This window comes from Lucilia cuprina, chromosome 5 (genome assembly GCF_022045245.1).
Source record: "Lucilia cuprina isolate Lc7/37 chromosome 5, ASM2204524v1, whole genome shotgun sequence".
Taxonomy (NCBI): domain Eukaryota; kingdom Metazoa; phylum Arthropoda; class Insecta; order Diptera; family Calliphoridae; genus Lucilia; species Lucilia cuprina.
Window position 1 is genome coordinate 27322189 of NC_060953.1, and position 14733 is coordinate 27336921.

The 14733-nt window shown below is 26.9% G+C and overlaps 1 protein-coding gene across 1 annotated transcript in view; it reads left to right on the forward strand.

The window, feature by feature from the left end:
• LOC111679326 (vacuolar protein sorting-associated protein 13D) overlaps nt 1-14733 on the forward strand; it is a 476071-nt gene that overhangs the window by 378510 nt on the left and 82828 nt on the right. The window contains exon 10 of the mRNA XM_046952421.1: nt 14104-14316. Within this exon, the coding sequence (XP_046808377.1) occupies nt 14104-14316 (213 nt within the window). The remainder of the gene's footprint in view (nt 1-14103; nt 14317-14733) is intronic.

Below are 14733 nucleotides of genomic sequence, written 5' to 3' on the forward strand. Positions count from 1 at the left end.
CAAGAGCAGGATGTGTAGGTTCGCACAAATGAGTTATAATCAAACACAACTTACATAATCATGAAACAGAACTGGGGCATAGCGCTTTTTTTCATACAAATTGGCATTTTTTGAAGTCGTAGAATGCGCTTGTAAAAATAGATTTTATTTTATTTTGAGGGCGTTTATTTTTATGCTCACATTTTTAGGTACTCATTCTCTCAACTTGAGAGTTGTGCAGTGTTTGATATTATTAGGCAAAAACATATTAATGATAGCAAAAACATCTAGAAATCTACGAGTGATCAGTGTGATCAGTTCGAACTTTTACGTACAAACAGCCTTTATGCTTTGTAACCATAGTACGGCGCTACACAACACGATCGTAAACGAACCCCTTAACCAGGGCGTAAACAAATAAAAATTGATTTAGTTATTTCAAAGCATTCAACAAAGCATGTTGGTGTCGTGTTTTTTAAATTACGATTTATTGCATTATTATTAAAATTTATTACATATTATGGAATACATATCAGTTAACAAATTTAAAAATATTTTATAGCCATTATTTGCATTTTGCCAATTAAAAGTAAACTCTAAATTATACTAGTTGTATTTTATTCTTGTAACAATGCGTTTTGTTTAAATTAACATACATTTTATAAAATCACTCATAAGTTGTCTCGAAACATTTCGAAACAGATCATACATTATTCCGATTTGTGTTCACTCTTAACACTATTGTCTCCGTTTCATTTATATTTGTTAGCTTTTACACATGTATTTTTGTGTGTAGATGATCAACTGCTTTTTAAACTTCGGCCGCTCTACAGACAGTATTCATAAAATAAACGAGTGACTTGTAAGTAATTTTTTACGCACTCGTGCAGATGTTTAATGTATACTAGCCAACTTTGTCGGAAAATATCGACCCTAGTGGTACGAAAAGGGACTTAAGATCCATACAATTCAATTAGAAACTGAAGAACGACACCAAAAATAATCTTGGAACTTTAAAGTACAGATCCTTATAACAAAAATTATTATTTTTATATACCACAAGGAGTGTATAAAATCCTAATATTAAAGTTTGGTTTTATTTCTGAAAAAAGGGAAAAAATTCAAATATGGTCAAAAATCGCCATTTTAATGATATTACATGAAAAGATGGTACAAATGCTCCAAAGTTGTGAAACAAATATATCATTTCGGTTAATAGTAACCCCTTAAAACAATTTAAAGCATAAAAACCATTAAATTCTAATATTTGTGTTTCGTATAATATGGTCATATATGAAATACAGGAAAAAATCGAATACTTGTGTGAGGCAATTTTATGGACTTTTTTAAAAAAGTTTAATCAATTGAGGTAAATCTAATTTTTCCAAATTTTAAGGAGTGTGATATTATACCTTAGGACTTTCTATATAACATAATAAATTTCATTATTCATTTCACACATAAAAATATTATTTAATTGTTTTTCTTTTCAAAGTACAACCACATTCGAATACTTATGTGAGACACTGTATATTAGAGTATTCAGTTATTCGGGTTTTTGCCTTATTCGGTTTATTCGACAAATAATTATTTGGGGTTTTAAGTTTGCCGGTTATTAATCTTATAATTCAAAATTATTCGGTTAATCGAATAAGAGGCAAGTGTATATTGTTTTAATAGTTATTTCTTTTATACAATATTTTTCTTCCAATAACAAACAAAATTATAATTTTCCACTAATTTAAATTCAATTCTGTTAATTTTTCTCAAATATTACAAAATTATTATAAAGAAATTAAGTTTATAAAATTTATGTTTTTGAGATTTATCAACGAGTTCCAGAATGTATGCTAAAGAACTTATTAGAAATTCTCTATAAACTGTTCCTCAAAACTGGATGTAGAAGTAAAGGCGATATCATTACTTTCAAGAATTCTTTTCAGAAATCTGAATTGATTCTGCATGAACCCATTCTGAAAAGTAGATAAATCAGAACAACTTTTTACTATGATTCTGTAGTATTGTTATAAAAATCATCCAATAAATATTGCTTATTAAAAAAAAGTAATTATAAAAATAATACAGAAAGTAAATTTATTATAAAAATATTGAAAATTTGTATAAGATATACAGTAATTTTATTGTTTAATAATAAGTTTTTGTTAATCGGTTAATTGATATAAATTATTCGGCTTATTTGTTATTTGAAATTTAACAATTTTCATTTATTCGAGCGATTAATTTCAAAATTTGATCGATTAACCGATCGACGATTAATCGTTTGAATACCCTAATGTATATTCATACGCTTACTAAAGGTATTCCAACTCCATTTGCACACGTGCAAAAGGGTAAAAAGGGTAAACATAAAACCACAAGCAAATTCATAGAAATTTAAAGGAACAAATAAATACCTACTTATAAAATCAATTCCAGTAGATACATACATAGATTTATTCGTAAAAAATGAAATATTTAAATCGCTAAAACTAAACTCGCTCGCGAGCGAATTGAATTCGATCGATATCCGTAACCTGGTTGTGAGGAAGACCACAAAAATTGTTTGTATATAAAATAACTACTTCCCCAAATATTTAATTTTGTCCTACTTATTTAAGTCTTTTTAGCATTTTCTTTCTTAATGAATAATTAAAAAATTTGACGTCCTAAATTTTTTTAAATATTTTTTCTAAAGAAATCGATATATCGATCACGAGCAAAATCGTTGTAAATTGGCATTTGATCGCTAACTCAAAAACCAGATTTTAGTTTTTTTTACTCCCCACATATCGAGGTTTATTTATATATGTATATATAAATAAAAAAACAAGTGAGAGTGCTATATTCGGTTGAGCCGAATCTTAAATAACCTCCACCAGCTACTTTATATTAATACTTTTCTAAATGATCAAATATTTATAGAAATGAGTTTTCTCATGTCTTAAATAGAAAAATCCCAAGATTTAAACCTATTACAACTCCAAGATTTGTTGAACATTACCAACGCTATTTTCTTTATATTTTTATAGCGCTTAGCAATATTTACTAATTTGCATGTAGCATGTGTGTGAAAGATTTAAGGATTTTCAAAATACATATACATATATAATTTTGTTATACACAAATTGATAATGCAACTATTTAATACGATTAAAGCGTTTTAGGGGCTGGACCTAGTATTGGAAATATGACCAATTATAGACCGATCGTAAAAGATTTCTTAATCTAAATTTCTGTACATAAAAGTTATATTTCAGACAAATTTTGTATTTATATCCTAATTTAGTAGCAAGTAATTTAGTAGCAAGCGAACCTTGTATGGGCCCGACCGCAACCATGATATAAACTGATCGTGAAAAAATCTTGAAATAGAATTTTTGTAAACTAAACCAATATTTGTGCCAAATTTTGTATCAATAGTATTTTTTGGTAATGAGTAATGTGGGTTTAAGAGATTTTCGTAAAAGGACTTTGTATGGGAGCTATGCCCAATTATGTATATAAAGACAAAATTTCAAAATTCTGTTGCTATATCATTATTTGGTAATAAACATTGTGAATTTAAGTGATTTTCTGGACCTAGTATGAGAGCTATAACCAAATATGGACCGATCGTAAAACAATTTTATAGTGCAATTTAATGTTTATAAGAGCAATATTTTGGTTAATTTATGGATTCATATAAATATTTGTTAATGAGGTATATGCGTTTAAGTGATTTTTGGGGGGAACCTTGTATGGGAGCTATGACCAAAGATGGACCGATCAAGAAAAAAAATTTAAATAACATTTATGTGTATAAAAACAGTATTTATGCCAAATATTTTATGGGTATCACTACTTGGTAATGAGCAGGGAAACCGAAAACATGCTCTAAAAAAAGTGTTTTAAGCGCTTTAAATATGCCGTAAAAAACTCAAAATATGCTCTTAAAATTTAAAAAATATGCTCTAAAAATAAAATTTTTCATTATTTTTTAACATTGAGAAGCTCAAAAAGACAGAAATTGTAATGAAATAATAAATGTTTAGTGTCATATTTCATATGTCAGATAATTGATTCATCTCATAGTTTGAAGAACTAGTTTAATAGAATTCCGTTTTACGTTCAGATAACCAATAAATAACATGAAACCATTTGGACCCCAAAAAACATATTTCAAACGACAAAGTTTGACACATTTCTACCAATTGTATTCATAGCTTCTAAACTGACATTTTAATCGGTGTTGCCATAAATTCCAATAATTAGTTTTTGAAACTATAAAAATGGATTGGTCTCATGAAATCAAAAGTAATATGATTGAAAATGATTTAAAATGTAATGCTTTATTGAACAAAAAACTATAACATTGGTTTTCGTGAGAGTAATGTATTTTTTGCAGTTTTTAAGTTCTACAAACGATTTTTTCAAAATTGTAAAATAGGCTGAAAAATTAAAAATAAAAAAATTAAATTTATTTTTTTTAAATAAAGTTTTGAAAATGTACAAAAACGAAAAAAAAGCGAAAACTTCAAAATATGCACAAAAAGAGTAAAATATGCTCTAAAAACTCAAAAATATGCCTTAAATATGCTAAAAAAGTAAAATCATGCAAAATTATGCTCTTATGGGTAATATATGCAAAAATATGCTCTAACAAATCGATGCCAAAATTCTTAAATTGGTCTGAAACGTATAAATATCTTATCCATGAGTCCATACGACGCACCACAAAAAAACATGCATTTGCATATTTTGGTTTCCTTGGTAATGAGTTATGTTCCTTTAAGTGTTTTTCTAAAAGGGACCTTGTATGGGAACTATGATCAATTATGGACCGATAGGATAAAAATGTCACAATATTATTTATCTGTATATGAGCAATACTTGTGCCAAACTTTATATGGATATCTTAATTTTATAATGAGTTATATTTTTCGGGAATATGTACTTTTGTATGGGAGGTATATAAAGTTGTCGATTTTTCGCAGACATCAAGCTCTTGTGTAAAAACGAATGTATGGTGATTTTTATGGAATTATCTTGTATAGTTTCCGAGAAAATAACATCAGAATGTGTAAAAAATGCTTATTTTTTCGAGGTTGACTTAGTTTTAGGCAGACAGACGGACATAGTTAAATCGACTCAGAATTTCATAAGGAGCAAGAATATATATACTTGGTTGGGTCTCAGATAAATATTTCATGGTATTACACACAGAATGACAAAGGTATAAAAAACTTAAGATATTCGTGAACTTGACTATTCGAACACTGGCGCTTATTTTATTTGTCAGCCTTTCTGAGAAAACGAAAAATCTGATTTTTTTGACTAGATTTTTGCAATTAGTGGGTCTTAATTACCTTAAAAAATATTCATTTCAACAAACAAAAATAAAAATTTAATCTGGGAGCGAAATAGGTTAAAATAGTGAGAAATATTATTGGAGAATTTATTTAAAGATTTTTCCAAAATGTAATGTGATGAAAATAATCTTGAATCTTTTATATTATTTTCTGGTTTATTTGTAATAACTACGTTCTTCATTTGCGTTCATTGTATTATTGTTTTTCTTTTACTACTGTATTAGTTTGTGGAGTAATAATATTTAATTAATTTAAATGTTTTGATGTTATATTAGTAATATTAAAATTTTTTTAGTTTGATTTGATGTATCCATTAGCTCATTAAATTTGATTTAATATTATCACGTTCAGCAATCATCATTTAAGTTAAATAGTTGTTTTAACGTAAACGTATTTGGAGAGTTCCTTAAAATATCCATTGAATCATTACATAATAAAATAACATAAATATAATTTTCTTCTGTACTTAAAGCCACCTTTAAAGGAAACCATCAAAATAGTTTTTGACTGCAGAACATATATGTTTAAGTTATGAATTCATTTCGATGAATCCATGAATTGTATTCCTTTCCATAACTTAACAATTTTAAAATTAATTTTTCCCCACGGCGTTTTAAAACCTTTTCGACAAAAAAAAACTAACGTTAGTTTTTAATAATTTTTCTTAATAAAATCAACCTTTTATTATATTTTCATTAAGACCAACAAGCTAATAGGTTATAGGATTTGTAACTTAAATTTTTTTTACTTTAAAACTTCTGAAGACCAATTTGGCGTATAGCCTTTCTCAAAAACATTTTTATATTTGCTTATTCGAATAAAATCATAAATTATATTTTTTGAAAACTTTTAAGTTAAAAGTTTTTTTTCATTTTTTTTCACAGATTTAGGAGCCATTTTTATAGTGAATTATATTCTAGTAATAATTTATCAACATATTTATCCATTAATAAATTCTTTCCACATTTTATTTTTTAATGTTCTGTTAAATCGTTCTACTATTGATGACTTCATATTGGAATAAGTTCCTTCAAAAGAGTTTTAAAGCATGTATTATAAAATTGTTTTCCTTGATCTGAATGTATATTTTTGGGGGATATTTCTTAGTTTTTTATTTAGTTATTCTTTCTTAGTTTTATTTATTTATTCATATATTCATACTTTGAAAACACATCAATTATATTAAGCATATATTTAAAACCTTTGTTAAACTTTGCAAATGGAATCATTACCACTGAGTCTATTTGACAAGAATCTAAAATACCCTTTTGAATAAATCGGCGCCGATTTTATATAGTTTCTGAAAGTATTAGTTTATGAAAGTGTTCTTCATTTGCGTTCATTGTATTATTGTTTTTCTTTTACTACTGTATTAGTTTGTGGAGTAATAATATTTAATTAATTTAAATGTTTTGATGTTATATTAGTAATATTAAAATTTTTTTAGTTTGATTTGATGTATCCATTAGCTCATTAAATTTGATTTAATATTATCACGTTCAGCAATCATCATTTAAGTTAAATAGTTGTTTTAACGTAAACGTATTTGGAGAGTTCCTTAAAATATCCATTGAATCATTACATAATAAAATAACATAAATATAATTTTCTTCTATACTTAAAGCCACCTTTAAAGGAAACCATTAAAATAGTTTTTGACTGCAGAACATATATGTTTAAGTTATGAATTCATTTCGATGAATCCATGAATTGTATTCCTTTCCATAACTTAACAATTTTAAAATTAATTTTTCCCCACGGCGTTTTAAAACCTTTTCGACAAAAAAAAACTAACGTTAGTTTTTAATAATTTTTCTTAATAAAATCAACCTTTTATTATATTTTCATTAAGACCAACAAGCTAATAGGTTATAGGATTTGTAACTTAAATTTTTTTACTTTAAAACTTCTGAAGACCAATTTGGCGTATAGCCTTTCTCAAAAACATTTTTATATTTGCTTATTCGAATAAAATCATAAATTATATTTTTTGAAAACTTTTAAGTTAAAAGTTTTTTTTCATTTTTTTTTTCACAGATTTAGGATTCTAGTAATAATTTATCAACATATTTATCCATTAATAAATTCTTTCCACATTTTATTTTTTAATGTTCTGTTAAATCGTTCTACTATTGATGACTTCATATTGGAATAAGTTCCTTCAAAAGAGTTTTAAAGCATGTATTATAAAATTGTTTTCCTTGATCTGAATGTATATTTTTGGGGGATATTTCTTAGTTTTTTATTTAGTTATTCTTTCTTAGTTTTATTTATTTATTCATATATTCATACTTTGAAAACACATCAATTATATTAAGCATATATTTAAAACCTTTGTTAAACTTTGCAAATGGAATCATTACCACTGAGTCTATTTGACAAGAATCTAAAATACCCTTTTGAATAAATCGGCGTCGATTTTATATAGTTTCTGAAAGTATTAGTTTATGAAAGTGTTAGTTTATGAAAGTGTTAACATGTTTCAACAGTTTATATGCATATCCACAATAATGGGTTATTAGGGTTGTCCATTATTCGTGTTAAAAATTATTCGAATAAAAACTTACAATATTTTTTTTATTCGAGTAGTCGACTAAATTTTAAAAGTTATTCGATTATTCGAATGAATAAAAGTTTTTATTCGAATATCTCCAAAATCTTAAGATAGGGGTATAAAACGGGTTCGAGCACATTAATGCACTTATAAGTCAGTAACTAAGTTCAATCTCAACTTATTTTAAATATATCATTAGATTTCAAAGTGGAAGCTCAATTTTTTATAATGGTATATGCATACGATGTTTAAATTAAGTAGAAAAATATGACTTCTAATTAACATGTTTTATACTAACCTTAAAAAAGATGTTTTTATTTGTCATTCCGTTTGTTACACATTATTCGATTCTAAGACGATCTAGCGATAGGGCGAACTAGACAGCCGAAATTTTGAACAATCTTTTTGTTTTGGATTGAAATGGGCATTATTTGTCTTCGATTTAAACTTTACGATATAAGGATTCCTTCAGAAAATACACAAATAAAGCTGTCTTATAAAAGCGCGGATGGCAACGAAATTCGCAATGTATAAGTAGTAAAAGATTTGTTTCAATTATAACGGATATTTGATTTAGTATTTCTTTTACAAAATATTAATGTAATTCTTTGTTCAGTATGTAATAAAATATTGGTAAAAAGTAGCATTAAAATATTATTCGAATATTCGACAAAAATTGTTCGAATTATTCTTTATTCTAAATTGGAAATTTTTTTATTCTTTCGAAAAAACTAATTTTTTTTCATTGGTTAATCGAATAATTTTTATTTGAACGACAACCCTATGGTTTATGGACCCTCAGGATGTGGAAAAGCTACATTTATTACGAATTTGTAAGGTTGGGAACCGTTATCGCTAAGCTATCGTTACCGTTAAAATACCTTTTCATCACAACTACCGTTACCACTAAAATATCAATACCGAAATAAGTTAAAATACCGATAAGGCTAAAATACCAATACCGAAATAAGCCAAAATACCGATAACCTTAAAGTACCAATACCCCATTTATTAATATTAGCAATATCTGCTTAATTACAACCGCTGTCGACAATGAATTTTCATACATTTTGTATAGAGAGCAAAATATCGTTTTGTGGTTGGCGACTTTGTGGTTGAGATAGATTCTATTTTATTTTTTTCTGGCGTTCCTCTCATTATTCTCTTATTTTTATATTGTAGCGTTGCCATATGTTCGGAATATTTTGTTAAAATTGCAAAAACGGGGTTGTTATAATGCGCATTTTTCAGCATGTGTTATTATCAAAGCATGGAAAGAATGAATTCTGTTTGGAATTAATTCCATTATATTTTTAATTGAGCTTGAAATTTTTGAATGTACCATTCTTTAAAATCATTCCTTCAATTTAAATTCTTAATCTGAATTCCTAAGCTTTTTATTCCATTCAATTATTCCTAAGAGAATTCATTCTTTATAGGAATGAATTCAATTGAAAGACCACTGTTATTTTTTAATACCTTATATTACAAATTGAATGAAAAAAATGTTTAATTCAATTTTTAATATACAGAATGCTTTTAAATTATAAAACAAAAATTTTATCATTCAGAGAGAATTTAAAAATCAATAGGAATTTTAGAAATTTATTTTAATTCAATTTGTAACTGATTGAATGCAAACAAAATTAATTCAAGCTTTAATAATTAATTGTAGGATTTAAATCAGAGGAAATGAGTTTGAACAATTGCTAATTCTTTTAAATATAACTCAATTTCAAAAAAAGAATGAATTCTTTTACAGCTTTGGTTATTATTAATGGTAGATATTAAATGAAATAAATATAAATAAAACCAAAAAAATAATATGTCTGTTCCCGTATTTTATTCAGAATAATTATACCCCACACCACTATAGTGGGGAGGGTATTACACGTATATTGGTCATATACCCACCTTAAAGTATACCGATCGATTCAGAATCATTTTTTGAGTCGATTAAAACATGTCTGTCCGTCCGTCTGTCTGTGCGGCTGGTTGTCCATGTTATTCAAGATAATTTGATGAAATTTTTACCAATCGGTCCATTATTTCACCTTGCCCCCATATAACCGTACCTCCTGATTTGGGCTTTGTATGCCATAATTACGTCAAATATACTTTTATTTGCACAAATAAGTTTTATATAAGTATAAATGACACTGCGGATTTTCGTAATGATCGACCCTTATTTAACCCTAGCCCCCATACCAATCCCAATTACAAAAATGTCTTAAACGTCTAAAATTGACTTATAACAATTTGTATCGCAATGAAACTCGACAAAACTAACTGTTATTTAAAAATATATCCTTTTCCCAAATTTAATGATGATCGGCCCATGTTTGACCTATACTCCTATATAAAGCCTCATTTAAGAAATTTTTTATCAATAAATTGCTTAAATACTTTGTAATTAAGGTAAAATTCAACACAAAAGTTTCTTTATGAAAAATAAAAGTTTTAAAAATATACTAAAACTAGTGTCCGACGAAAGTTCGGGTACTGGTTCGGAGTTCGGTAAAAAGTGAGGTAAAAGTGAGGCTAATGTTCGGTGTTCGGCGAAATTTTGACCGAACACCGTACGCCGAACTTTTTATAAAATGTTTATTTATCATAATTTTACATCATCAAAAAGTTTTAAAAATGCTGAAAATTTTTTACAGAAGTTATCATACATCCTGGCTGTAAAATACATTTCCAATTTCATAGATACAAAACGCCTTTTTAACTGTTAATTTTTTCGGCAGATTTGAAAAACAGTTAACCAGAAAGTGATTAAAAAGCTAAAAAAGTGAAACATTTAATTTGAATTATCTAGTTTCGACTATAAATCTTTGATCTCATTTGTAGAATTGAAACTTTCTAGGTCCTTATTCTTAAACAATCTAGACATGTCAAATCGGTTTAAATTTCGACATGGCCTCTATATAAGGTTCGCTTTAGAAAATGTCTAACGTTCATAACAGGCTTAAAAATACTAGTATTTTTATGAAATTATACTTAAGTTTTCTTTATGAACCAAAATTTCATATAAATAGGCAAATTGAAATTTGCGAATTGTGTTTAGTATTGTAGGTTTGTATGTTATCTTTATATTATTTATATTTTTTATTTTTTAAGAAACTGTAATTTTACTGATTCGATAAAATTTATTTAGATTTCGATACACATTTAAAACAAAATTTTGACCACCTTGGATCATAATATTCATCATAATTTTTGGTATTTAATCATAATATATCATTGTCAATAAATCGTTTAAAAACCAAAAATAAAGGTAAAAGATATATGCATTTCACAAAAATAGTTTGTTATTAGAAATTTATCACTCTCTGGGATTCGGAATTAGTTGATAATTGGCCCAATTTCTAATTAAAGACCCTTTTCAAAAAATCTTTCGGATGTTCATATTTTGGTTTTAAATGTTTTAAATTTTTTACTTTTTAATCATTAATGCGTTTTTCATTTAAGAAAATAGTTCGATGTTACAGAACTTTGAAAACCAAAGAAAGTTCGTGTTCGGCCGAACTTTTAAATTTATCGAAGTTAAGGTTCGGTGTTCCTTTTTATTGTATAAAAAATAATTTTAAACAAAACATCATTTTGCCTTGATTTTTTTCTTATAAGCGTCAAAAAATGTGGTCTGTCGACAGTCGCTTAATTTTAATTCGTCGCTGGCTCTTTTTGTGTGATTTTTCGGCAGTGGTTCCAATTGTTATTAATTGTATCACTGGCGTTTTTTATTTCTTTCTCAAACATTGATAGCCCTCTTTGTACACCACCATCACAAAAGAACGGTGGTATGTATATTTTTGTCATTTGTAATATATCGAAATATTGTCAAAAAACCCACAAAGTATATATATGTATGCATATTTTTTCCCTTATTATATCAATGTCCACTGGCTGGGTATATTTTGTTTGTGCTGATATTTGCAACGACTCAGAATCATTTTCTAAGTCGATTTAGCTATGTCCGTCCGTCTGTCCGTCCATGTAAACCTTATAATCAAACTACAGCTCGCAATTTTGAAGATAATCTAATGAAATTTGATACATGATCTTCTATTGTCCCAAGGACGAAGAAAATGGTTAAGATCGGTCCATTATTTCACCCAGCCCCCAGACAACTGAACCCCCGAATAGGGATGTATAACTAGTAATCAAACTACAGGTCGCATAGGGCTTTTAAGCTCATAATTATGTTTAATATACTCGTTATACTGCATGAACTCTATAATTATAGGACCTCAATTTGACTTAAATGTCCACAATTTTATTCAACAATAAATTTAACTTAAATGTTTTATTATAAAAACTTAATCACATTTTACTTTTTGTAACAGGTGTAGGATATTATATAATCGGCTTCGCCCGACTATAATTTTTTACTTATTTTATTTTATCGTAAGGTTAAATTTACAGTTTCCATACAAAATATAAAAAACTTTTATTATAAAAATAAAAATCTATGTACAAAATTTTATGAGTATCGGTTTTGTAATTGATGCATATAACGCCCTCTTCAGAATATTACTCTTATGTTCAGGGTTTAAAAATTTATCAAAAATATTTCGTTAGTTCAAAAGAACTCGGTCCATAATTGACTTAAGCCATATTCCAAGTAGCACACTGATGTTTATAGAGGGCATTCCTTTTACGGCATACAATGCGATGGTGGGTATATGAGATTCGCCATAGCCAAATATAGGACTCTCACTTGTCACTTTTTATTTATGTTGAAAATTTTAAAAAAGTACATATAATACCAATATTATTTTCTTGTTTAAAAGATTGCAAATATTAATGCATTTATGAAATTTTGTTTTATAATTATTTAAATAATGTCGATGTATATAATAAATGTACACAATATGCCCATGGTTATTTATTTATAGATTTTACACAATAAATACGCAATGCTTTAAGATTTAGATCTGATATTTTTAATACGATCATTACACAATATTTGCAAATATAAATAATGACCTCCGAAATAAAATTATTAAAAGAGAACAAATACAGGAATCAACTATGTAATTTGCTTTGTAAAATTTTTCAAATTTGAAGAAAAAAGAATGAAAAATTAAGCAATTTGTTTATTGTAATTTTAAAAAAATAATTTATATTTCAATTTTTTAACATAAAAAAAGATTTTTGATAAATTGTGAACGTGTCCTGCAGGAAAAGCAAGTAGTACCAAACTAGTATTATACTAGTACCAAAATCACCAGTATTAGTTCCCAACTGTAAACTTTCCTATACCATATTAATGCTCAAATTAACATTGAGTGTGTTTAAAAAATTACTAGTACCATTAGTTCTAGACTTATACTAGTGCACTTAGACCAAATTGGGTCCTTTAGAACCAGTTTATTATTAGTACTAATATGCACAAAAAATCCCCATATTTGGTGATTTGCTCCATTGTAATCTCCCTTTTGGTTTCAGTTAGAAATTATTACACAACTAGTTTTTTATAAGATTTTATTTACAAAAATATAAAAAATAAATAAAAGTAAATACATTTTCTTACACTTCCACATTAAAGTTCGAAAAAATTCCGGTTGTATCCTCATTCCATTTCGGTATCGCGATTTCGTTTAAAAATATTTACCATAGGATAAAACAAATATTAAACTTATAGCAATTTATAAATTTCATAGACTTACTTACATAGGGAGCAAAATGCAACTGGACCTAAACAGTCATTCAATATTTATCCTCTGATTTAAAAGCATATTTTTGAAAATATTGCTATTTGCTTACAAAACATTAGAAAATTACATTTTAATAATTTTAGAAATTTATTTTTTCCAACACATGTGAAATAAAAATCAGTCTACAAGTGGAGACCCTTCAACTACTACTAGTACTAGTATTTGTCTGCTGTTCTAGTAAAAGTACTAGTGGAATTAAGACAATTATCACTTCATTTTCTGCAGGGTATTCTTAAATTTTTTAGTTATTGCTGTATTATGTTATAGAATTTAAAATTTGTATTACTCCTATATATTTAAAAAAATCAATGAAAAGGTGTAACGATTTTTAAAAATGCTATTTTTCTGTTTTTTGCGGTTTTGAAAAGTGAAAAGTACAATTTGGCTACTGATGGCGATATATCCCAAAAATACTCTGAAATATTCTTAATATATTGTAATAAATTGTAAATGTTGGGTAAAACATAAAAACCTAATTAAATATATTTTTGTTTAATTTTAGTGGTGCAAAAGTTTTGGAATCCACAAAGAAACTACTTTTCGCGAGCTAAAGGCGGAGCAGTCAAAAATAAACTATGTCATTGGTGTAAATGTGCAAAGAGGAACTGGGTTATATAGCTGTACAACATTTATTACCCTCACACCTCGCTTTCAACTGTATAATAGAAGTACACATAGACTGGAATTTGCTCAGAAGTGTGATATAAAAGAAATGGTATGTATTAGAATTAAATTATGAACAATAATTGCATTTTCACATTTAAATAGCCAGAAATAAAAATATTCGACATCTATATGGCCGCTTCAAAGATTATCTTCCTCAACCAATAAGTTAAGAAATAAAGTTTTTTTTGGATTTCCTTTACCCATCAACAAAAAAGATGGCTATATTGTTTTTTCATTCCGTTTGTAACATATTGAAATATTGATCATAGAGCCACAAAGGTATATACAGTAGGACCTTGATTATCCGTGATGCGATTATCCGGCAACATCAATTATCCGTGATGGAAAAATACATTTTTGCATCGACTTAATTTTAATTTGGATTGACTTAAATTTTTCAGCATCGTCTATTAATTAATTAATTTTTTAATTAATAAAAGTAGAAAAGTTGGCACTCAATTAAGCG